The sequence below is a fragment of the Mauremys mutica genome, chromosome 11 (assembly GCF_020497125.1).
Source record: "Mauremys mutica isolate MM-2020 ecotype Southern chromosome 11, ASM2049712v1, whole genome shotgun sequence".
NCBI lineage: Eukaryota > Metazoa > Chordata > Testudines > Geoemydidae > Mauremys > Mauremys mutica.
In genome coordinates this window covers 35,362,140-35,389,012 of record NC_059082.1, presented here as the reverse complement: position 1 = coordinate 35,389,012, position 26,873 = coordinate 35,362,140, and the positions used below count along the sequence as shown (strand labels likewise).

At 46.8% G+C, this 26,873-nt stretch overlaps 1 protein-coding gene across 7 annotated transcripts in view; it reads left to right on the top strand.

Annotated features, from left to right (window-relative positions):
* The window catches only part of NRG4 (neuregulin 4), a 70,034-nt gene extending 45,215 nt beyond the window's left edge, over positions 1-24,819 (top strand). For 4 of the 7 annotated variants that reach the window (XM_044979174.1, XM_044979176.1, XM_044979177.1 and 1 more), the window contains 3 exons: positions 2,837-2,986; positions 20,336-20,415; positions 20,516-21,222. In XM_044979174.1, coding sequence (XP_044835109.1) covers positions 2,837-2,986; positions 20,336-20,415; positions 20,516-20,529 — 244 coding nt within the window. In that variant the 3' untranslated portion in view covers positions 20,530-21,222. The other 3 variants (XM_044979178.1, XM_044979171.1, XM_044979172.1) reach the window with 3 other exon arrangements.
* The last annotated feature ends 2,054 nt before the right edge of the window (positions 24,820-26,873 follow it).

The following is a 26,873-nucleotide window of genomic DNA, read 5'->3' as shown; positions in this document are numbered from 1 at the left end:
CTTTGCAACATTAATATGCAACCATTTTTGTAGCTATACAACATATTTACATAATTTGGCCCATAAGTTTGGCTATAACCTAGCAAAACTGAAACCTGAACTACAGTTGTATAAAAAGCAAGCCAAGTTCTTCTCTCAGTTACACTGGTGTAAATATAACAACTTCATTTGAATTACCCAGATTGACAATGGTATCATTAAGAGCAGAATTTGGCCCACTGTCTTTTTTTGCACTGCACTGTCGTCATAGCCAAGATAAAAATATACTGACTCTTTATGAAGTGTAATAAATCCTGATTTGAATGATAGCGAACTGGAACATGTAAAAGGTGATCTGCCAAGTCTAATCTGAATTTTCCAAAGTGCTGTTTTTGGTTAGTAATTCTTCAGTGATGCATTCACAATTTTTAAACAGTATATATAAAATCAATATTTTTCGCTAGAAGCCTATCTCCATTTAAATAAACAACCATGCTGATCACATGTAAAGTCATTGCTACCTTCTACAACAACCATAATTGTAGATGGCATATGAATCATATCACTCACCTAAAGCAGAGGTCAAACTCAGGTCAATTCACTGATATAGTAGCATGAATTTTATGTCTGATTTAGGCATGAGAGTATTAACTATAGCTATACAGATTCATGCTGCTCTAACTCAAGTGTTAGACGACTATTTCTGTAGTAAAAATTTGCTTTGGTCTGAAAACTGATATTTTGAGTACAAAATCTGAAAGAAAAAAATTTGAACTTTTTAAATTAAATGAGAAAAAATGACATTCTTCATTTTCCTCAGTGCTTTTTTAAAGGACTTTTAAAAAAAGATCCTTTGTGGTGCACTAGTTCATACATGTGGTGTATATTTTGTCATCTTGGATTAGTAGGTAGATGGTTTGTGTCTTGGGGGAAGTGTTCAGATGAGTGGTTTTTGGCCTGAGACTCTATAAACTTAATGATGTATACACCTGTACCACAGAACAATACATTTTGGGTTACATTGTGCCTCCTCAAATAATCCTGGAGATAGAAACCCGATTATCTTTGATCTTGTGTAGCCATTTACACCTCTCTGAAATGGGGAAGGTATCTTTTCACAGGGGTAAATGACTACATAAAGTACAAGGCAGTGGATGGTCAGGCCCTATGTCTGCTTCAGGAACACCCCTCCTAAAACCCAAGTGTTACTGCCAATGTGCAGCCTCTTTGTGCAGTGAAGCCACAATTTGGCCCTTTGTACAGCATTTACTGGGGATGACGGAATTTCTTGAATCACAAATCCGTGTTCTACTTACGGAGGCTAAAAATCCAGAACTCAGCAATGCACCCAAACAGCCAGGACAGACATTGGACAGATCTTCAAGGCGAGCCTATTGGGTTAGTTGTAGGAGCTCCTGCAAATGATTGTAAATACGTCCTCTATTCTTCATTACTGTAAAACGAAGTAACATAGTCGATCTCAGGATGTCATGAAGAGAAATTAGGAGAGCTCACGATAGATACAAAATTCATGGGAATCACCCTTCTGTTTGTAGTTTGGTAAAATGATTGGCAGTTTGGAAAATCGAATGTGTATAGGGGTGCTTAGCTTATCTGGCTTGTGCATATGGCTCAGTGAGGTGTGCCCCCTTAGCACATATTTTAGCACTATTTGTAATTGCTGGTGACCAGGACATGGGTGGTTGTGCCCAGTGGTTTGAACAGGAATCAATAGCGAGGAAACTGAGCCAAGCATCAGAGCTGGAGTCAGAGGTCAGGCACCAGGCCCAGAGACAGAGTCAGGAATTGGAGCAGAGAGACAGGACCCAGTGACCTTGGAGTGAGGAAAGGCAAGAGCAGCTATCACAGCTGTGGGCAAATGCTTTGATCAGCCACTGAACTGGAGCTGCTGCAGGTCTGATTACTCTTTCAGTCAATCAAGCAGCCTACTACATACCAGTTGGATTGTTAGGTTGCCAGAGCCTGGCTCTGCTGAAGGCTGTGCTTCCAGACTAGATCTGGTGCAGGCACTGATTCCTGACACTAATATACACTTAAACAGCAGGAATTTTGTTACATTGTGTCAGAAGCTACAGTGATCTCCAAAGAAGTTGCCACTCCTTAGTTTTGGAAAAGTTTTTGAGAAGCCTGACACAAGGTAGGAGTAGCAGTGAAGCCTTTTAACTAGGTCCCTCTGTGAGTGCAACTGCTTTTTAAAAACATGTGTGTTTTGGTATGCCTTTTATTTCACTGCATATACTACAAATGTGACTGTCATTGCAATTTGTCAAGTGTTTTTCACGTCCCATGTCGCAATGAATGCCCATTTCCTTGATCTGTCATAACAGTAGCAGCTCTTGGAAGAGAGAAAAAGGTAAATCTACAAAAGGTGCAGGTAGGGAGGTACAGGCAGCATGATTCCTCTCCACTGATTTTAGTTCTGTACATTTGGAAGGCCACACTCTCTTCTCCTTATGTGACAAGGAAAATTTCATGCCCGCTACTGAGATGACGTGCTGGGAACTGAACAAACTGCAACTTTCTGGTTTTTTCCAAGTAAATCTGCCCCTTCCACAGGCTTGTCTGCAGGAGAGCATAATGTAGCTACTGGATTCACAATGCATATATAGTAAAGAGATAATTTAAGTGTACTTTAGGGGAGAATGATGCTTCTTTACCCCATTCCAGTCATGTTACAAAAATCAAAGGAGATACTGTCAGAAATTCCCATCATTCTATAAATGGGATTTATATGAATATGCACTATAGAAATGAATATAAATTAATTGTACTGAGTCAGAAAATGACTCCCCCCTCCTGCCAAAAAATCTAATTTATATAAAACTTGGTTTCACAGGTGTATTGAGAACTATACAGGAGCCCGTTGTGAAGAAGTTTTGCTACCTAGTCTCAAGACCCAAATTAAAAGTGAACTGTTTGCAGCTTTCTTGGCTTCGGTTGTTGTTCTAGGAATTCTTGTAATTGGAGCATTCTACTTCCTTTGCAGGTAAAAGTGCTTCAGAGTACTGAAGCTAGTCAATCAAGTAGAAATTTATTTTCAGGTAATCATATACTAATTATTTGAATTTAAAATTATGTAATGAATTATACATTAGATATGCATGATTATTCAGCAAAATTGATCGACCTTTTTGCTATTAATATTTTATTTTCTAATTTGTAGTTCTCTGGAATACCTTTTTCAGCTCTGTCAGCTGTACTCACTTTACAAAGCTCATTGTGACCCACAGTTTCCTATCATAACTAAAAGCATATCCAGAATCAGAGTATAAAACATTAAGGTATAACTCACTTTACATTGCCAGTTTGCAAAAAAAGTACAGGTAGAAACCCGTCAGCTGCAGTGCTCAGAAATCAGAACACTGGCTAAAATTTTCAAAAGCATCTCATTATATAGGATACTCTGTCCCACTGAAAGTCAACTTAGGCACTTTTGAGAATTTTACCCTTCAGCTGTAAAAATAAAATGTACCATAGAATTGCCACATACAGGGACAATTTCTGACTCCCTCTGTATGGCTATGCTGGGAATGGGGAGAGCAGAGCTATTCTACTGAGTCAATTTGGTTGCCACACTAAGAGAGTTAGCTCCAACCCATGAGCACTAAAGGCACAGGGACATAGGAATCTGAAGAGGACAACCTTAGAAACAGCCAAGTTCAGGAGCAAGCTCAGGTTCAAGTTTGTTTGTTATTTAAGTTAATAAAAAAAAATGCAAAAAATTCCAGTGGCTGACAGCTATGGTTACCTTAGGTCTAGACTATAATTAAGCTTTGCCAGCATACTTATGTCGGTTAGTAGTGTGGGACAAAAAATCACCTCCCTAGCTGACATAACTATGCCAGAAAAAGCCCTAGTGTAGACACAGTTAAACCAGAAAAGAAGTAATTTAATTCAGGGAACTGATATAAGCAAGAGAACCCTTTTTCTGATATAAACTGCATCTCTGTTAGGATGGTTTGCTGGTATAGCAGGCTATACCAGCAAACCCTGTCAGGCATAGACAAGATTGTAGATGTTTGTACAATTCAGCACTAACAGTAATCTCAGATTTCAGAATAGCAGCCGTGTTAGTCTGTATCCGCAAAAAGAACAGGAGTACTTGTGACAAATGTGTTAGTCTCTAAGGTGCCACAAGTACTCCTATTCTTTTTGAGTAATCTCACAGTTATTACTTTAAAATACATTTGTAGGCCACCTTAAAACATTGGTATGTCATCTGCCACAGAATGTTCCTGTAATATTTTACAGTTGTATTTTTAAAAAAAAAAAGCGCTGGGAGTTATACTGGAGATTAAGATAAGAATAAATCAGGTTCTTGTTCCAGAATAACACAGTGAAATGTGCATTTGTGCAAAAAGAGACGGTTACTCACCGTAGTAACTGTTGTTCTTCGAGATGTGTTGCTCCTATCCATTCCAGTCAGGTGTGCGCGCCGCGCGTGCACGGCATCTCGGAACTTTTTTACCCTAGCAACTCCGGCGGGCCGGCTGGCGCCCCCTGGAGTGGCGCCGCTATGGCGCCTGTTATATACCCCAGCCGGCCCGTCCGCTCCTCAGTTCCTTCTTGCCGGCTACTCCGACAGTGGGGAAGGAGGGCGGGTCTGGAATGGATAGGAGCAACACATCTCGAAGAACAACAGTTACTACGGTGAGTAACTGTCTCTTCTTCTTCGAGTGATTGCTCCTATGCATTCCAGTCAGGTGATTCCCAAGCCTTACCTAGGCGGTGGGGTCGGAGTGAGACGTGGCGGAGTGTAATACCGCGGAGCCGAAGGCTGCGTCGTCTCGAGACTGCTGCACCAACGCGTAGTGGGAGGCGAAGGTGTGGACAGAAGACCAGGTGGCAGCTCTACAGATGTCCTGGATGGGGACATGGGCCAGGAAGGCGGCCGATGAGGCTTGTGCTCTCGTGGAGTGAGCTGTGAGGCGGCATGGTGGCACGCGAGCAAGCTCGTAGCAGGTCCGGATACATGCTGTGACCCAGGAGGAAATCCGTTGGGAGGAGATCGGCTCGCCTCTCATGCGGTCAGCAACCGCTACGAACAGCTGGGGCGAACGCCGGAAGGGCTTCGTCCGCTCGATGTAAAAAGCGAGCGCCCTGCGGACGTCGAGGGTGTGAAGCTGTTGCTCCCGAGGCGAGGCATGCGGCTTCGGGAAGAAGACCGGGAGGAAGATCTCCTGGTTGAGGTGGAAGGCCGACACCACCTTGGGGAGGAAGGCTGGATGTGGTCGAAGCTGCACCTTGTCTCGATGGAAGACGGTGTATGGTGGACCAACCGTTAGAGCACGGAGCTCAGAGACTCGTCTCGCTGATGTAATTGCGACGAGGAAGGCTGTCTTCCAGGAGAGATAGAGCAGGGAGCACGTGGCCAAGGGCTCGAAGGGGGGACCCATCAGTATGGCCAGCACGAGGTTCAAATCCCAGGTCGGGGCAGGATGCCGCACCGGCGGGTACAAGCGGTCCAGGCTTTTAAGGAAGCGGGAAACCATCTGGTTGGAGAAGATGGACCGACCTTCCACAGATGGATGAAAGGCGGACACTGCTGCCAGGTGAACTCTCAAGGAGGAGACCGCAAGAGCTTGCTCCTTAAGGTACCAGAGGTAGTCCAGGATGGTAGGGACAGGGACTACGAAGGGATTGAGGCCTCGCTGGTCACACCAGAGCGCGAACCGCTTCCATTTCGCCAGATAGGTGGAGCGAGTGGAAGGCTTTCTGCTCTCTAGCAGGACGTGCTGAACTGCCGCCAAACAGTCCCTCTCTGTGTGGGTCAACCACGCAGGTACCAAGCTGTAAGATGGAGGGACTGCAGGTTCGGATGGCGGAGTCTGCCGAAGTCCTGGGTGATGAGGTCCGGCCATAACGGAAGGGGGATAGGATCCCGAACGGAGAGCTCGAGCAGCAGGGTGTACCAATGTTGCCTCGGCCAGGCCGGAGCCACGAGTATGACGCTGGCTCTGTCCCTCCGAAGCTTCTGTAGCACTCGGTGCACAAGCGGGAACGGAGGGAAGGCGTAGAGGAGGTGATCCTTCCAGGAATACAGGAAGGCGTCCAACAGGGAGCCCGGCGAGTGACCCTGGAACGAGCAAAACAGGTGGCACTTCCTGTTCGCCTTGGAGGCGAATAGGTCTATCCGGGGAAAACCCCACCTCCGGAAGATTGTGTGTACGACGTCGGGACGGAGAGACCACTCGTGGGAGAGGAACGACCTGCTGAGATGGTCGGCCAGCGTGTTCTGCACTCCCGGAAGAAAGGACGCTTCCAGGTGAATCGAGTGGGTTACGCAGAAGTCCCACAGGAGCATCGCTTCCTTGCAGAGGAGGGAGGAGCGGGCTCCGCCCTGCTTGTTCACGTAGAACATTGCCGTGGTGTTGTCCGTGAGCACTGTCACACAGCGGCCTTGCAGGCAGGTGCGGAAGGTGTGACACGCCAAACGGATTGCTCGCAGCTCGCGGATATTGATGTGCAGAGCGAGCTCTTGGGGTGACCAAAGGCCTTGGGTGTGAAGGTCGCCCAGGTGAGCTCCCCAACTGAGCGCTGAGGCATCCGTGGTCAGAGTGGCGGATGGGCGAGGAGGGTGGAACGGGACTCCCGCACACACGACCTCCGGGTCGAGCCACCAGCGGAGGGACTCGAGGGTCGGCTTGATGATCGTGACCATCATGTCGATGGGATCTCGATGCGGCCGGTACACCGACGCGAGCCAAGACTGGAACGGGCGGAGGTGGAGCCGCGCGTACGCGGTGACATACGTACACGATGCCATGTGGCCCAGGAGGCGGATGCAGGATCGCACCGTCGTGGTCGGGAAGGTGATGAGGTCCCGGATGATGGAGACCATCGTCTGGTGCCGAGATCGTGGCAGGCAGGCGTGGGCCAAAGAGGAGTCGAGGACTGCGCCAATGAACTCCACCCGCTGTGACGGAATCAAGGTGGACTTCTCGGCATTGATGAGAAGACCGAGGCGCTGAAAGAGGGACAGGATTTCTGTCATCTGGCCCATTACCAGGCGCCGAGACGTTCCGCGAACCAGCCAATCGTCGAGATACGGGTAGACGTGTATCTGACGACGGCGGAGGGCTGCGGCAACCACTGCCATGCACTTGGTAAACACTCTCGGTGCGGTGGATAGGCCGAATGGCAACACTGCGAACTGGTAGTGTGCGTTGTTCACCACGAAACGCAGGTAGCGTCGATGGGGAGGGTAGATCGCGACATGGAAGTAGGCATCCTTCATGTCGAGGGCGGCAAACCAGTCTCCCGGATCCAGAGAGGGAATGATGGTCCCCAGGGTGACCATGCGAAACTTGGGCTTGAGCAGATATTTGTTCAGCTCGCGAAGGTCCAGGATAGGACGTAGCCCTCCTTTCGCTTTGGGGATGAGAAAATATCGGGAATAGAATCCCCTGCCCCGCCTGTCTTGAGGCACTGCCTCTATGGCACCCACGCTCAACAGAGTCTGGACCTCTTGTAAGAGGAGTTGCTCGTGAGAGGGGTCCCTGAAGAGGGACAGGGAGGGTGGGTGGGAAGGGGGGGCGAAACAAACTGAAGGCGGTATCCCGACTGGACTGTTTGCAGCACCCAGTTGTCCATTGTTATTCGGGACCACGCCGAAAAGAAATGGGAAAGGCAGTTGTAAAACAAAAGGGTAGGATCCGGTAGGGAGAGTGATCGGCCGTCCTCGGGCGTCCCATCAAAAGGCCTGCTTGGACCCTTGGGGGGCCTTGGAAGGGGCCTGGGCCTGATTGCACCTGTTGCCGGATGGTCAACGGCGATTCGGGCCTGGTCGCCTACTGTTGTACGGGCGGTACCGTTGTTGAGGGAAAGACCGGGAGGGTTGTTGCCGGAAGGACCTGCGCTGAGGAGCCGGTGTGTGCATCCCGAGGGTGCGGATGGCGATGCAACCGTCCTTCAGGATCTGGATCCGGGAATCAGTCTTCTCAGAGAAAAGACCCTGTGTGTCAAAGGGCAGGTCCTGCAACGTATACTGCACCTCCGGTGGCAGGGTGGAGGACTGCAGCCAGGAGATGCGCCGCATCGTCACCCCTGAGGCCAAGGTCCGAGCTCCCGAGTCCGCAGAGTCAAGGGCGGCCTGGATGGAGGACCTGGACGATTTCTTCCCCTCCTCCAACAACGCGGAGAATTCCTGGCGGGAGGCTGTTGGTAGGAGCTCTGTAAATTTCGCCAGGGATGCCATGATGTCGTAGACGTACCTGGCGAGGAGGACCATCTGGTTGGCGATGCGAAGTTGCAAGCCGCCCGCCGAGTAGACCTTGCGGCCTAACAGGTCCATTCGCCGCGCGTCCTTCGACTTTGGCGCAGGGGCAGGTTGACCATGCCTCTCCCTGTCGTTGACCGACTGAACGACCAACGAGTCCGGGGTCGGGTGAGTATATAGATACTCGTAGCCCGTGGGGGGGACAGAGTACTTGCGCTCAACACCACGGGCCGTAGGAGGGATGGACGCCGGCGTCTGCCAGAGTGTGGTGGCGTTCTTTTGTATCGTGCGCACGAACGGTAATGCCACGCGCACTGGAGCCTCTGCTCCAACGACATTGGTTATGGGGTCCTTGTCTCCCAGTGGCGGAGGTCCAGGAGGAGCCATAGCCGTCGCCACGCGGCGAAGGAGGTCTTGGTGCGCCTTTAAGTCTATCGGCGGAGGCTCCTTGGCCGACGCTCCGGCCACCGCCTCGTCAGGTGAGGACGAGGAGGATAAGCCCTGGACGACAGCCTCCGACGATGGATCTGCTGACCGCTCATCGGCTGGGTCGGGCTGCGTGTGTCTCTGGGGTTCAGGCGGTATGGAAACCACGCCTGGTGACGAAGGGGCCGGTCGGCTGACGGTCGCCTCTGGTACCCTGCGCTCGGAGGCAGGGGCTCTTGGGGGGAATGGCACCCCCTGAGTCTCGTACTGGACCCAGGGAACCCAGAAGCCCCACTGCTGTGCCCCCTGAGGTTGGCCTTGTGGGGTAGGTGGCAGGTGCCCGTTACTGTCTGCCCCGGAAGCAACCGACGCGGGGCGGGATGGCCATGGAGGCGCCGAGGCGCTGACGAATTGCGCCGCTGACTGAGGCAGTCTGTCCCCGGACGGTGCCGAGGATTGGTGTCGGTCTGCACGGTACCGGGATGGTGACCGAGACCACCATCCGCTGCGGTGCCGGGAGCTCGACTGGGATCCGGACCTGTGGCGCCGGGAGCGGCTGCGCGAATCGCGGTGCCGGGAACGGTGCCGGGAAGCAGACCTCCGTCGGTGCCGACGCGACGGCGATCGGGACCTGGAGCGACGCTGGGAGTGCGACCGGTACCGCGATGTCGAACGGTACCGGGACTGCAACCGGCGTCGGGACGGCGAGCAGTACCGCGATGGCGAGCGGTGCCGAGATCGCGAGCGACGGGACGGTGACCTGCGGCGGGACCGGGAGCGTGACCGGGACCGGGAGCGTCGTCCGTGCCGTCTGTCCGGAGAGGGGGGCCGTACCATCATTGTCGGCTTTCCCGCCGAAACGACAGCCCGCACCGGCGGTGCCGGGGGCCGGAGGCTCGGTGCCTCTGTGAGCTCTATGAGCTCGCGCGCCGTGGAGAAAGTCTCCGGCGTCGATGGCAGCCGGAGCTCAACCGCGGCCGGTGCCGGGGAGCATGGCGGTGCCGGACTCGACGGCCCTTGCGGCGCCGGAGTCAACGGCCCGGTGCACGTCCTGTGCACAGCCACAGTGGGGACCGCAGGTGGCGCAACTGTCTTGGCTGCTGGGCCCTCAGCGTGGGGCTTGGCACCCGCTTTCGCCGGCTTGCGCTTCCTTGATGGCGAGAGGGAGCGGTGGCTGAGGACGCGTAGTCTCGGTGCCGGAACGGCCCGGGGCCGGCGGAGCGCTCCGGACCGATGAAGCCTTCGGCGCCGGCGCGGACGGTGCCGGGGGCTGGAGCGAAGCCTCCATGAGGAGCTGCTTTAAACGTATGTCCCGCTCCCTACGCGTCCGGGGTTTGAAAGAGGAACAGATAGAGCACTTATCTGCCCTGTGACTCTCGCCGAGGCACCGGAGGCAGGAGTCGTGCGGATCCCCTACTGGCATAGGCCGCTGGCAAGATGCACAGGGCTTAAAGCCCGGTGCCTTGGGCATGAGCCCGCACCGGGGGAGGAAAGGGAGGGGAAACCCCCCCCTTTAACCTTATCCTAAAAACTAGCTATCTAACTAACAGAAACTATCTACACTAATCACTAAACGAACTATATACATGAGAAAGTAGCGAGAGCTAGGGTTGTGGAGGACAGAGAGCACTCCACAGTTCCAACTGGCCGTCACGGGCGGTAAGAAGGAACTGAGGAGCGGACGGGCCGGCTGGGGTATATAACAGGCGCCATAGCGGCGCCACTCCAGGGGGCGCCAGCCGGCCCGCCGGAGTTGCTAGGGTAAAAATGTTCCGAAGAGCCGTGCACGCGCGGCGCGCACACCTGACTGGAATGCATAGGAGCAATCACTCGAAGAAGAACGTTTCCTATCTGCATTATTCACATATACTTGGCTTGCTAGACATCCCAGGTATCCTGTTTTTACTTATGCTTATTCTCCTGAGTATCTGGAGACTATAGTTAGCTCAGGGCTAATATTAGTGCCCTGACTTAACTCAGATTTATATAGGTCAGCCCAATCAGTAGTCACAGCACGGGAGTAGATCAACAGTACTTTTCCAGCTCATACCCTGTCATAAAACTATCTGCACATATTTCCACTTTTGCCAGCATTGTAATCCCTGAAATAGTCTAGTTCACTTTTATTCTTAGTGACCACTAACTCCACGAGCTGTGATTTTGCTCCTATAGCTCTCACACATCACTCACTTGCAGCCTTTGCTGTTACTGACTCGTCCTCCTGCACTTCTCAAGTCTTTATCCCTCCAAATCCATGTTGGGCCCTCTATGGAGCAGACTCAGTTGCTCCACTAAAAGTCCCTTTTCACAAATAGACTTGTTTTATCAGCTGATGTAATGGAAACTTGCTGAATGCTCATTTTCCCCCTTAACCAAATACAATTAGAAGCAGCAAAATTATTTTATAGACATACTCTCGATAATCAAGAGACAGTTGTAAAGGGTATCAAAACCGTTGCAGTCACCATTTTGATTAAATCAATCCTCCCTATCACTGAGACAGGAAACCCTCTCCATTTTATTAAGTTCCAGAGGAGCTAGTGGCAAGAGAATACCTTTCTCGAATTGCTGTGAATTCACTGAAATAATAATAAAACCAAGCCTTTACTAATCTTTTTAAAATACGTGCCAGCAGTCTTGTAGTTCTTTAGAGGTGAGATTTTCTTTTGGGTAGAGGAGCTGAAAAGTGACCCCAATGCAACAGAACTTCAGAGGTTTTTATATACACAGGATGCATAGCACAGGAGTGAGCAAGCATGGGGACTCCTCTCCACGTGCATGCAGTAGAGCTGGGGAAGGGGCGGAGGCATTGACCACTGAGTCCACAGTTAAATGGACCTAATGGCTAAAGATCCCTGTGTGTGGGTCATGCAAGGGAACGCTGCCACTATTCTAATTCAGGGACTAGAATAACATCCACAAAGAATGCATGCAGCTTCCCTGCTCATTGGTTTGCAGGGTGGATGCTAAACTCCATGTCCATTGTCTGGGGCTTTGTGCAGGGGATGTACAGGATGAATTCCTCCCTAGGGAAATAACAAAGGGGCAGCAACTCAGTCTTCCCATATTGGACCTTGAATTCAGAGTATAATACAGACTACCGTGAGAGAGCTCAAAAAACAAGGGAATGATTTCTCTTGTCACAAAGGAACATCACTTGCTGTATAAAGGAAATATTAGCCTTGCAGTCTTCGTCACTCTGGAGAAGCCTAATATGGTATGCTTCAGTACTGCCTAAGGCTTTATCTACACTGGTAAGTTTCTGCACAGTAAAGCAGCTTTCTGCATTGTAACTCCCGAGGTGGACACACTGCCAAGCCACTCAGTGCACAGAAACTGCGCAGTTGCAGTGCTGTAAAAAAACCACCCCGATGAGAGACATAGAGCTTTCTGTGCTGGGGGCACAGTGCCATGGTGCCAGTGTTGACACCCTGGTTGATTACAGCGCTGCGATTGGCCTCCAAGAGGTGTCCCACAATGCCTGTTCTTGCCTGTCTGGTCATCAGTTTGAACTCTACTGCCCTGCCCTCACGTGAGCAACTCTCATCCCCACCCTGTAAATTCCTTTGGAATTTTGGAAGTCTCCTTCCTGTTTGCTTGGTGACACGTGCAGTGGTCTCAGTGCATCTTTCCAGGTGACTATGCCTGCTCCACGCACCAGGTGATCCCCAGCTGGGAGCAATGCCGAGCTGTTGGACCTCATCAGCATTTGGGGAGAGGAGGCTGCCCAGTCCCAGCTACACTCCAGCCATAGGAATTATGATACCTAAGGACAGATTTCATGATGCATGCTAGAAAGGGGCCATGACCAGGACATGCTGCAGTGCAGGGTCAAAGCGAAGGAGCTGCGGAACGCCCTACTCAAGGCGCGGGAGGCAAACCATCACTCCATTGCTGCACCCACGAGCTACTGGTTCTACAAAAAGCTGGATGCAATACTCAGTGGTGACCCCATCTCCACTGCGAAAGCCACTTTGGTGGCTCGCATGCCAGTCGAGAGTGGACCGAGCCAGGAGGAGGAAATCTTGGACGAGGATGGGGAGGGTGACCCAGAGGCAGAGGACGACTCGGAGGTCAGAGATGCATGCAGCCAGGAGCTCTTTTCTACCCCAGGGGAGGCTAGCCAGTCACAGCTGTCAGAGATTGGCAAAGCACAAACAGGAGAGGAGGCCTCTGGTAAGTGGATTTGATTTTTGGAATTGCTCAAGAGAGTTGTTGGGGATAGGAGGGTTGCAGAAAGCAGGCTTGTGTCTGTATGATGCACATACCACCACATGCCTTGTCTGAGTGGCAAAACAGGCTGTTGATTGACTCCCTCACTTCACGGGAATCTCCCAGAGATCTCCAGGAAACTCTCATGGAGATACTGGGCAATCCGCTGCCACGGGTTCTTTGGCAGAGCTGCTTTGTTTCTTGCCCCATTAATGTTAACTTTCCCATGCCACTCTGCCGTCAGTGGGGGGGAACCATTGCTGTACACAGGCGAGCCGCATAAGGGCCAGGGCAGAAGCCACAGTCTTGGAGAAGACTCTCTCTTGATTCCCTGCTCACCCTCAGCAGTGAGATGTCTTCCATAAGGAACACAGCTTGTGGAAAATGTCGGGACAGGAATGATTATCAGGCCCCCTCTACAGTGCTGACTCTCCCTAAGAGCCACGTGCCCAATGTACAGCAGGGTCCGGGAACACTGATTTACCCTGCCCCTGCGGCTGCTCACCATTTTGGGGATCTTGTGGCTCATGTGTGCTTGCCTGGGGTCAGCCAGTTAGTGACTATGTTTTAAATCACTTAATCAGTAGTCTGTGTGTTGCAAACAATACTGCTTCTGTAAAATGTTACATTTAAACTTACAGAGATGACCTTGGGAGCCCAGCCTCCCTCTTTGTTATCGCCAGCTGAACAGCTGTGCAGAAGTAGAAAGCAGCCACGAAGAACTAAGGAGGACTTTCTGCGTGACGTTATGATGCACTCCGCGGCTGAAAATCAGGAATTGAAGGAGTGGCGGGACAGCGAAGAGAGGGACCAAAAGGAGAATGCGGTACGCCAGAATGAAGCCACAGAGCGGCTCTTAAAGGTTATGGAGCGCCAAGCGGACACGCTCCAGGCGATACTAGCACTGCAAATGAAGCAGCTCCACACCCGCCCTCCCCTGCAGCCGCTGTCGCAAAACTTTCCCATGCACCCCCCCAGACACTGCCAACACACTCTTATCAACCTCCTGGCTCCAGTCTGTACCTGCTGCATTCCACTCCTCCCCCCTCACAGTCCAGCACTGCAGACTCCCAGTACCCACTGTACTCAACACCCATCCCTCTGCAGTTTAGCCCTGCTGAAGTACAGTACCCATTGCACTGTACTCCAAAGGAGAAGGTTGGATCTGATCCCTGGACATACACAAATCTTTAACCATCCCGGGACCCCGCCTCCTCCTGGGAACTTCCCTTCCCCCATCTCCCTCAATGCTGATGTGTTTTTCTGTTTAGCTCTCTCCTCCGGTTGTTGTTTTTTTAATAAAATAATTGTGTTGGTTTGAAAGCAATCTTTATTCTATTAATTGAAAGCAAACGGAGCCCTGCAAAGCAACAGACAGTCATCTTAAACCTTCATATTGCATCATCTGCACCAATCACAATCCCCTCCTAACATTACAAGCACTGCACTCCCAAGCATAGCAACAAATATTAGTGGTTTTCAGCTTCAGATTGCTACCTCGAGGCATTCTTATGGCCCCACGCTGCACCCTTCCAATAGCCCTGGTCTCTGGCTGTTCAAATTCAGCCTCCAGGTGCTGAGCCTCAGCAGTCCAGCCCTAAGTAAAGCTTTCACCCTTCCCTTCACAAATATTATGGCGTGTACAGCACGTGGCTATAAGCATAGGAATATTGTCATCGGCCAGGTCCAGCTTCCCATAGAGGCAGCACCAGTGGGCCTTTAAATGGCCAAAAGCTCATTCAACAGTCATTCTGCACTTGCTCAGCCTGTTGTTGAACCACTCCTTGCTGCTGTCATGGTACCCCATGTATGGCTTCACAAGCCATGGCATTAAGGGGTAGGCAGGGTCTCCCAGGATCACAATGGCATTGCGACTTCCCCTAGGGTGATCTTCTGGTCTGGGAAGAAAGTCCGTGCTTGCAGCTTCCTTAACAGTCCAGTGTTACGAAAGATGTGCGTCATGCACCTTTCTGGACCAGTCTGCGTTAATGTTTGTGAAATGCCCATGGTGATCCACGAGCGCCTAGAGAACCACCCCTTCCGATTAATGTACTCGCTGGCGAGGTGGTCTGGTGCCCAATTGGAATATGCATGCCATTTATCACCTCTCCGCAATTAGGGAAGCCCATTTGTGCAACGCTATCCACAATGTCATGCATGTTGCCCAGAGTCACAGTGTTTTGGAGCAGGTTGTGATTAATGGCCCTGCACAATTCTGTCAACTTGAGTCCAACGAGACTTTCCCACTCTGAACTGGTTAGCAACCAATTGGTAGCAGTGTGGAGTAGCCAGCTTCCACAGTGCAATTGCCACATGCTTCTCCAATGGCAGGGCAATTCCCTTTCTTGTGTCCTTGTGCCACAGGGCTGGTGCGAGCTCATCACACAGTCTCATGAATGTGGCTTGCCTCATCCAAAAGTTCTACAGCCACTGCTCATCATTCCAGATGTGCATGACAATGTGATCCCACCACTCAGTGCTTGTTTCCTGAGCCCCAAAGCGGCGTTCCACTGTGGTCAGCACCTTTGTGAATGCCACAAGCAATCTAGTGTCGTAGCTACTACACGTGGCGAGATCAATGTTGCACTCTTGTTGCCTTTCTATTTTAAGGAATAACTCCACTGCCACTTCTGACATGTTAGTCAGAGCGAGCAATATACTGATTAACAGTTCGGGATCCATTCCTGCAGACCAAAGAAGCAGTGCATGCAGTACACAAACCATTGAAAGATGGTGTCAAATGTGGACGGAAGCATGGGATGCGAAGCAATGCATCATGGTGCATTGGGACAGGACCCAGGATGCCCCGCAACCCCCTTTGCCTTCCCACAACTCTTAGCGGCAGAAGAGGAAGAGAGGTTCTATGGGATAGCTGCACAGAGTGCACTGCTCTGAATACCGCTGCAAGTGTGAACATGCTATTGCACAGGCAACTGACAGTGTGAATGCACAACAGTGGTTTCCCTTCAGCGCTCTCTGAGCGGTGCTGTTACTCTGCCAGTGTAGATATACCCTAAGGCTCTATACATAGACAAAGTTTGCCAGATGAAAATCTTTAGCTCTTGATTGAGGTGATCAGCAGATCATAGGTTTTTCAAGGTGGCTGCTTCAGTCCATTCCCATTTCTTCAGAATTATAAACAGGATTATTGATATCAACTGTGGTTAATAATCTCTAGTACATGGTAAGAACATAAGAATGGCCGTACTGGGTCAGACCAAAGGTCCATCCAGCCCAGCATCCTGTCTACCAACAGTGGCCAATGCCAGGTGCCCCAGAGGGAGTGAACCTAACAGATAATGATCAAGTGATCTCTCTCTTGCCGTCCATCACCAACCTCTGACAAACAGAGGCTAGGTGTTATGCTTGTTTAAAATACATTGTTACCTAGAAATCAAACCACCCCAGCTACCATTGTATCTTTTGGGGCTTAAGTATAGGATTTATGGTGGGCCAGCCTGTGAGTTCATGTCATTCTTGACTTGTCCTCTTAGACAGTGTATTGGGTTGAAAAATTGAGTGTTATAAAATGCCTACTTTTTCACCTGTCTTTAATCTAGGCATTATGTTTGATCTAGATTTGAAACTCCACAAAACAAAGTGGATTGCTCTGTTGTATTTATTTATATGAATTTCTATGGCTCTAGCATCACATGATCTTAGCAGGTAATAACTGTTAATTAATTTAGACTCATACTTATACTTCCTAAGCTCAGGAAATATAAGTAACACTAATTTATATATAGGGAAAATGACACAGTAGTTGACTTGCCTAAGTCACATAGCAAGTCTGTGGCAGAGTTGGGAACAGAACCCAGATCTCCTTTAGCTTGTTGCCCCTTACCCTGGACTGTGTTGTTATGGCAGATTTCTGGGCAGTGTATGTTATGTGTGGATATGCTAGAATGTTCCCCTTATTTATAAAACTCAAATGTGGCTGATGGGGAAGGTAGCTCACAAAAGTGGACTGTGGGAAAAAGAGCTGGGTTAACAGCAGAGAGCAATCCAGGATCTCAGATGTATCTGAATAATCAAATCTTTTTCAGCTGTGTTCTGAAAGAATTTCAGTAAAAGTGGTTACTAGGATTTGTTTTTTCTTATGCCAGAGCTGCTTCCCAACCTGCCAGCAATCTGAAACAGCTACATTTTTATACTGTATTTGATCATGCCCAGGGATTCATCTGCAGAACATGATTTTGGGAGACAGAACCTGTAGAAAGAGGGAAAACGGAGAGAATTAGTGATAAAAGATGGAGCATTTGAAATGGATAAAGGGCTGAAGAGGGTGCATGAGAAAATGAAGGAAGGTCTGAGTGAAACGGAAACACTGTGGAAGGGAAAAGAGGAAAATGAAGAAATGGACAGGGGTGTGGAGACAGCAGGATAGAACTAAAGGGATAGAGCTAGTGGTAGACACACTGGTTGTGTACAGTGCAGGGTAAAAGTGCTAGAATTTTCCTTTGTCCCTAGGGCCCAGAAATGATCTTGTTGATCCTTCCCACGGGACGGGGAGGTGAGACTTTATTAACAAATACTTTTTTTTTCTCCTTTTGCCCCATCCTGCTTGTAGTGAAGTAAACAGCAAAAGTGTCATGGACTTTAACAGGTGCAGGATTGGGGCCTTTGTGAAGCTTTAAAGCCTTTCTAAAAGACCCATCACTTTCTCTGATGAAGTTCTTGAGAGTTTTGCCATTTACCACAGTAGGATCAAGATGGGGGCATGAGGAATGGTAATTCTGTGTCAGATCATCATCTCCATCACATACCTCTCTGAGGCTATGGCTACATTAGCGCTTCAAAGCGCTGCCGCGGCAGCGCTTTGAAGCGCTAAGTGTAGTCAAAGCCCCAGCGCTGGGAGAAAGCTCTCCCAGCGCTGTCCGTACTCCAGCTCCCTGTGGGGAATAACGGACAGCGCTGGGAGCCGCGCTCCCAGCGCTGGGGCTTTGACTACACTGGCGCTTTGTAGCGCCGCAATTTGCAGCGCTGCAGAGGGTGTTTTTTCACACCCTGCTGCAGCGCTGCAAATTTGCAAGTGTAGCCATACACTGAGACAGTTTGTCTCCTGGGGGTAAACAGAACCTGATAATCTCCTACCTTTGTCATTTAGAGAGATCCAAAGTGATTTTCAAACAGTGACTTGAATACTACAGCCTCCTTGGCTCCTATATGTCAAAAATCACTTCTCTGGTTACTAAAGTGCAGCCAGCTCTGGGAGAAATGTGGCAGTTGTTTAACAGAGCAAAATATTACACAACAGTTTAGGACAGGAAATCCTAACTAACTCCCCTGATGAAATAAAGAAAGCTACATTATCTAACAAATTCTAGGGCTGTGTGTACACTGGGTTTTTCCTTCCCCAAATTTTCCAGTGGTGCAGCTCCATCTTGGCTAGTAGTAGTGAAGAAAAAGTGTAGACAGAGGTTCTGTGAAAGGTGATTATTTTTACCATCATGATGTTCAATGCTGCTCAGAGCAGATCTTAATAGTTTGGTGGTAAAAATGCTGACAGATGTGAGAGCGCTGTTTAACCTAACACTCCCATCATTGCTAGCATCTGTGGAGCTGAACTAGAGTGGTATATAATTTGGGGGAAGGGCTAGTGTAGACAAGGCCTAGCTGAATTTCAGGAAGGCAGAATGTGATTACCCAGGTTGGAATACGGCCAGGGTACTGGGATTAACATGCTTCCTTCCCTTAGAAAAAAATGCAGAGAACTTTAATGGTCACATAGGCAAGATCTTGGTTTTATGTCTCTTCAGATAGAATGAAATCTCGTAAAATGATTTTGTATCTTTACTGGGAAACTTGCTCTCTACACCCACAAATATTGCATCAGGAAGCAGGTACTACAAATGACTTGAGTTTTAGCAACTTAGTTTTCTTTGCTGCTTTATTGAACACTATTCAGAAAATTTCTACTGTTCCAGGAACAGCAAAACATGCATGTTAACTTTGCCTGTTTAGAAGGAGGAGCCCCTTTTACCAAAATGTGGTACAAGTATGTCCACACTGTGACCTCGGAAAGTTCACCAAGCAAGGGTATTCCAAACTGTCCTCCACAATTGCTGGGATCTATGGCATAGTGTTAACATTAACCATATTTTAGCAATAGCAGCTAAATATTTACATTGTGAATTGAAAAAAGGGATTTGAAGGATTCTTTAATTGAGAGAATTGGTTTTATGTAGGGGAGCTCTGAACCTGAATTTCTGTTTTAACAATTATTAATGCTGTAGGGCCAGCTTCTGGCCCCTGCTGTGAAGCAGCACAAAGGGGCCATATAGCTAGCTTAACCAGTTTGCTGAGCAAGAACTGAGTGTGCCAGCTTCCTGTATAGCACACAAGGGGGTGGGAGAAGAGAGAGCTCCTTGGCCATTCCCCTCGCCACCCATGCAGATCTCAGCATACTCCAGCTGTTATCTAAATGGAACTAAAAAAAATGGCATGAAGACAGACCACTGAGGAAAGTAGGAAGGTATTTATGATGCTTGGTGTTACTAAGAGAACAAAAGGCAGATTTCACTACAAGCAATTCAAAATGTCTGTGGAAGGGCCCTGGGACACCTAACCCCAGGAGAAGGCTGTACAAGGTATACTAGAAAAGAGTAAAAGAGGTGGCTGATTTGAATCTGGTCTATAATCCACCTGAGAGCGGTTTTTTTCCATTGTGTTAAGTTATAGAACATTATGACTTCAATTCCCCCAATAGAATTTAAAAGGGGGCAAATGGAACACTAGGGATAGTTATAGATCAGTGAATCATTGACATAATATAAACCCATGCTGACTGGTTAAATTACCTATGTGAGAAGAGTATATTAACAAACAAGATCAGAGCCATCCATCTAATAAACCCCATTTAGGAATAGAGCCGACAAGGCAACACATTGTGTGGAGGAATTAAAGTCACCACAGGACAAAAACTGGACACAAAGGAGCAAAACTGACAGCTTCTCTCAAGACAGATGTCTAAAGTGGTGGGTTTTCTTTTTTTTTTGTTTGTTTTTTAAAGAGTCAAGATGGTGAGGTATTCACTGAGCTCTCCAAAGGAAGGTTAGCTATGTTTAAAACAGGTGTGTAGAAAGCATCCCTTTCTTCAGCATTTTGAAAGGGCTTTTAGCAGATTTAAATGATTAATTAGTTAAAACTGTATTATAGTGACCAATTACATAATAAAGGCCTTAGAGGCAGCTCAGAGCAATATTAGCTGGGACCCACACATTGAGTTCTAATGCTGGCGCTGCTATGGGCATGCTGTGTGGTTTTGAGCAAATTTCTTCTGTTTCCCCCCTACCTCACAAAGGGGCTGAATATTAAAGTTTGTCACCTGTGTTTGGAAGTTGCAAAGTGCTAATATTACATTGTTAGTGAAAGCACCATTCATTTCCTGAGTCTCTCTTCTCTGACCAATATTTTCTCATTCTGTGTTTCTTCATCTCTCCTCCATCCCCCTTTTTTTGGTCACTTATTCACGGTCAGGAAGGCCCACATTCGAAGGGCCAGCTCAACAGAGCGTGGTGCCAGCCTGGTTGAGACTACCAGCAGCAATGGCTGCAACAGTGAGTACATCTGAAATTAAGTGGCAGGGTTATTCTGGGGGAGGAAGAGAGGGGTAATTGGTATTAATAAACTTTTTTTTAAAATTTTTTAACTCTTCAGAGATAACAGAATAAAGCAATAAAACAGGAACCATGGGAGAACAACATGCAGAGGAACCATAACATAACAAGTGCTGTGGAGGGTCTGGTAACCAGGATGAGCAAAGAAGAAATTAGAAACAAATAAATCTGCTAATGTACTGGGAGAAGATGGCACATAGATCATAATAAGGAAAAATAGTTACATTTATCAGAGTGCCTGATTACTTTCAAAGAAGGGAAGTCACATTGTAGAGAAATCATTAGAACTATTTTTGAATCTTCTGTGAGCTTTCCCCTGACAAATGTATTGCAGACTGTCTGCAGCCAAGTAGTTCTATCTGGGAGTTCTTTCTTTTTCCAATGCAAAGACAGGGAGCATGAGAATCTTTGAGGTATTTCACCATGTAAAGAGTATGATATCATCTTAGAGGTTTTCACGAGATTGTCCCCTTCTCCCAGGAAAGTCTGGAAGCAGCACAAAGGGGTCAAGGGACTCTCTCAATCCAGTGGTTTCAAAATATATCTGGGATATATGTACAGAATTTGGCTGACTTCAGACATACTCACCAGATGTGGATAAAAGGGCCTCTCTCTCCACTTTCTCTCCAGCTGATATACGACCTACATTTTTGTTTTAAATAGTGATTCAATGGTTCCTCACACTGTCTTGAAACATCACCTTGTTGGCCAGCCTCCTAGCTAAGAGACTTCAACTTGAAGTAAAACAGTGTTAAAATGAGGAAATTCATAACAGTTAAAGGAAATCTACTGGGCAGAGTAATTACCCTGTGCTTGGTATATGCTCCTAACACTGGACAAAGAGCCTTTCCCAATGCTATTCTTCTTGTCCTGACATTTTCTTCTGAGGAGCTCATTGTTGAGGGAGATTTAAATCTCACCTCAAATCCTACAGCTGACAGATCAGACAGTAGAAAGGAGGAACCCAATTCCCCTGGCTCATATTTGAAACAAAATCTTTCCCAGCTCAGTCTACTGGTTTCATGGAACAATGTGAAGCCATTTGTGAGCGATTACTTGTTTTATTCATATCCCCATTTGCTGTTCACGCAAAAAGATTATATATCTTTGTCTGCCTGCTTAAAGGATTTTCTGACTGAGGCAAAGAGAGGTGAGCTTACATGGTCAGTCCCTATTCCTATCATGACAACACTTAGAGATTTGTTTGGTTGTAGGAGGCATAGCAACTGGGTCCTGAATAATCCATTATTTGAGAACCTTATAGTACTGAATGATGTAATTAGCAAAACCAAAATTTCTTTCAATAATGACAAAAATGGAAACTTACGTACCAATACACTATGGAAGGTTTATAAGGCAGTATGGAGGGGAAAATTAATTAAGACATTCTCTAGAATTAAAGGGGGGAAAAATACAGAAGACAAGTTTCTTCTCTCTGAAATAAAAAAATTAGAGAAGTTGCACAAAAAGACAGATGCAAGGAAAAACCTGGCTAAACCTCCCTTCCTTAGAGGACAACTCTCTGTTCTGTGGCCAGAAAAAAGAGACTGTGTTGTATATCAGTTTAAACAAAAGTACAATGGGATGGAAAATAAGGGCCGTAACAATTCAGCATATAGGCTAAGACAGGAAAAAGAAAAAAATACTATGATTGGTATCAGAGAACACAACAGTGAGATGCACTGTCATACAAGTTCTTACCCTGGAGAAGCTGGGCTCCCAGTTATACCTGAACATCTGCAGAAAGAATTTGAGGAAGTCAAATCAGTCATTAAAAATATGCTCTCAAGTAAAGCACCTGGTATGGAAAGGGTCTCAATTGAATTGTACAAATCTTTGACTTATCAGTTTTCCCCCAAACTTCTAAGTGATTTTCAGGACTTCAAAACATTAGCAGATATGAAGAAATCAATCAATATTGCTGTGATTTTAAAGGCCAAAAGATACAAGATTGAATGTACTTCACGTATGCACATCTCATTGTCAAATATAGAATTTAAGAGTTTTGCAAAGGTGTTGACAGAATCATTTACACTTAAAATAACTAGTATATATCAAATGGGATTTAATCAGGGAAGACAGCTATTAGATAACATTCATAGGTTATTGGTTGTGATCCATTCAAGCCTGTCAAAGGTAAGGAGGTCAGGTATGTTACTTTCACTAGATGTCGAAAAGATCTATGAGCAAGTTAAATGGAAGTTTATGAAGGGACTAGGTCTAGAAAGTAAAAGAAAAAAATGGACTGAAATCTTATACCAATCTATAAAAGCTAAAGAAAGAGTCAGTAATAAATATTCAGAGCCTCTCTCATTTCAAAGAGGCCTATGGCAAAGTTGTCCACTATTCCCCACATGGTTTGTATTAACCAAGAAACCATTTGCACAGAAAATTAGAAAAATTCAACAAATACAGGATTTAAATGCAAAGAAGTCAATCCATAATATAGTGTTCTTTGTGGATGAAGTCCGACTCATGACTGCACAATCCCTCAAAAGAATGGCAGTTAGGGAGGTCGTAGGTTTTAAAATTAATTATACAAAATTGAAAGTCATGTCAATTTGCCTTAAAGATCAGTGTCAAACAAGGCTACAAATTCGTTTTAAATTTAAGTTAGCCAAACATCGCATAAAAGTATGTAGTGGTCAATTTTTTTTCCCATTTAATAACAGTATATGAAGACAGCCACCTGTGCTTGTTAAAAAAAATTAAAAAGTAATTGAAAAGCAAGAGATGATTATAGTGTTTTGGCAACATTACTGCCATAACAATAATGTTGCTCCTGAGGATCACCTTCCTCTTCCAGAATATTCCAGTAAAGGTTTCCCATAAGATGTTAGAAAATCCTCCAGCTGGGGAAACAAAATGGCTAAAATTAACAGGAAAATTCTTTCCAGAACTAAATCATAAGGTGACCTGGCAGTGACCAATATAAAAGGTGACTCATCTTGAACATTGGTGGCAAGGTACACCGGACAGAGAGAAACAGGTGGAAAGAGAACAAGATGAGGTTCCTATTCTACTAATTGCTTTGATTTTTATTCCCAAACATCAAGGGGAAAACAGAAGGAAGTCTACTTGATAGCACCTCTTACCCTAAAGTTATGGGAGAAAATAAGGGTTAGAGATAGCCTAGAATCTCCCAAACTTACTGTGATAAAATGGAATTCTAGTCTTCCTCACACCTTGAGCATTGGCTTGCTAAACCCAGGGTTGTGAGTTCAATCCTTAAGGGGGCCACTTAGGGATCTGGGGCAAAAATTGGTCCTGCTAGTGAAAGCAGGGGGCTGGACTTGATGACTTTTCAAGGTCCCTTCCAGTTCTAGGAGACTGGTATACCTTTTGGTGGGTTTTTTTTTTTTTTTTTTGGTAAAGGAAAGGAGATGAGCTTTTGCAGAATGACTCAGTTATTTGAGAAGGGAAACCAGTGGACAGATGAAATACAGAACATGGTTGTCCCATTAGAAATCCTCACTTTTAATTACTTAATATTTAAAACCCATTCATACTATGAGTTGCTTTAGTTAGAGCCCTCACAGGATTGGAAAAAATAATTACAAAATATAAGGGACTAGAAGATATAGTTCCTGCCAGGTATTTGGTAATTATTACATTATAAATTAGATACATACGTGGGAGGAGTAGTTGTGTGAAGAGCTCTTTTATGAACAGTGGTTATGCATGTGGCCTGGAGCAACTCTCTTTTATGGTAACACATGTAGAAAAAACACAATAAAAAATCATATTCCACTGGTATTTGACTTTCTTCAGATTGAAACAACACTATAAAGATGTTTCAAATATTTGCTGGAGGAATTGTGAATTGGTTGGTATTTCCCCCCCCTCTGATGGGATTACACTAAAATCCAGGCATAATAGTCCGGAAATACTGTCATTCACTGGCAATTTTACTGACACTACCAGTTAAGCACCTATTTAGACCACAAAACTCTGATTTCTTAACACACTTATTGGTAGCAACTATATGCTCAGTTGCAGAGCTATGGAAAAATAAGAATCCCCCCTACCCAATAGCACTGGATAAGTCAAAAGAATCTAGGACAAATCATTTGTCAATTTTTTTCCATTAAGAGTAATGCTAGATGGTACGAAATCCTTTCAGGCATAGCTGCCTTTCTTATAGTTTGAACGTAAAGATCATTCAAATATCAAAAGGACACTGAAAAAATTTAAACTGTTTTTCTTTATTATACCCAAAGTTACACATTTCTCACGTATTCCAAAAGTATATATACCTGGTTTTGCTTCCTTTTTGTTTGTGAAAATGTGGGGACAGCATAACAAATAAAATTCATTATCAAAATAAACATGAGGGTTCCTGTACTAATTGGTCTTATTTCTGTATTTCATTACAAACCTTCATTATTTAAACTTAAGCAGCCACAAAAACTTCTATTGTGTCACAGAATCCAGCAACAGAGCCACAGAATTTAGATCAGTGGTTCTCAAACTTTTGTATTGGTGACCCCTTGCACACAGCAAGCCTCTGAGTGTGACCCCCCCCTTATACATTGTCATAAACAGTTAGTTAAGGGTTAAGGTTTTGTTTTCGACCTGTAAAGGGTTAACAAGCAGTACCTGCGGACACCTGACCAGAGGACCAATCAGGGACAAGATAATTTCAAATCCCTGTGGAGGGAAGTTTTTTTTTCTGTTCTTTTTTGTTTTTAGAGAGTCTCTCTTGGGAATTAAGGGAGTCCAGACATCTTAATCAAGTCCTCCCAGGTTTCTGCAATAAATTCTTCTATTCAAGCTAGTGAGTATTAGCAAGGAACTAGTATTCTTATACTTTTATTTCTGTATTTGCAATTCTGTGTTTTGCTATATAATTTCTTTAATTCTGTACTGTCATTGCTTTTACTGAGAAAGAAGGGGAGGGGGAATTCTCTCCAGAGATTGATAAGTTTAGACCCTGTGTATTGTTCCATCTTGGTTACAGAGACAGTGACTTTCTTTTTATTCTTTAATAAATCTTTTCTATAAAGGACTTGGTTGATCTTTCCTTGGGTGGATTCTCAGGGAAAGGGGAGGAGGGAAGCATCCCACTGTAGTGGATCCCGGTATCTCTCCTAGGAAAAGGGAGGGGGGAGGAAGCAGGGGGGAATGGTTTATTTCTCCTAGGTGTAAGAACTCCATGGATTTGGAGCTCTTGGGATCCCCAAGGATTTAGGGGAAGGACTTTGTCCCAATACACGTACCTTATTGGGTGGTGGCAGCTTTTACCAGATCTAAACTAGGATTTTAGTTTAGAGGGAAACCAAGGCAGGTCCCCATTTTGGAACCCAACAGCTCTAAGTGGGGGTGAGACCTATGACATACATTAAAACACTTTTTAATATTTTTTACACCATTATAAATGCTGGAGGGAGAGCGGGGTTTGGGATGGCGGCTGACCGCTCACGACCCCCCATGTTATAACCTCGCAACCCCCTGAGAGGTCCCAACCCCCCGTTTGAGAACCCCTGATTTAGCTCCAGCTTGCCCTGTTGCATAGAGGATACACCTCTGAGCAGCCAGTTGGGGAGTATACTTCCAAACTGGACAGCCAGAAGTGAGGGCTGTTCAAAGCTGAGCTGACGTGTACCTAAACAGCATCATTTGTCAAATGCAGACTAGGTCTGACTAACAGTTGTGCTCAGGGGACAGTAACATACCACATGACCTATGTCCAAACAAAACAGCTCAAATTTCATAGCTCCAGTGTGTGCAGTTGCCACTTGTATTTGTGAGCCACCCACTGGCTGAACCATCTTCTTGTAAAACATTCAGTGAATAATTTCAAACAAAGAACAAATTCATGGAAATCATGATCTAGGGTTTAACCTGGTCCTGCTAACACCTGCAAAAACTATACCTGCCTTGTCCACACTAGGATTTACCATGTGTTCACTACGAAAGTAAAATCCCCCATCTTTAGTATAGCTATACTGTGAGTGTGCCAGCTGAAATTTTCTTCCCCAGAAACACACTCATGAAAAAAAATATCAGCTGGCAGGGACATTGATTACATTTATTTAGCTTGTAAAGCATTTGGAGATTCTGAGAGATGGTGCTAAAGAAGTTTTACATAAAGCAGCCCTGCACAACATGCGGCCCGTGTGGGCTCACTGTGCGGGTAAGCGGCGGGGTGGGGCTGCTGGGTTTGCCCCTGCCTGGGAGCGGGGTCCGCCTCACAGCCCCACACGCATGCGCCACGCTCCAACCACCCTAACAGCCAGAACCGCACGTGTCTCCGTCTCCCGCTCCCCCCGCCTGGCGTAAAGCGGGTGCGTCACTTCCGGGGCCCGTTGAGGCGGGAAGTGCTGGGCACGAGGCACAGCCGGTAAGTGCCGAGCAAGGGAGGGGCGCCCGGCCTGGGCTCAAGCTGCAGCTCGGGG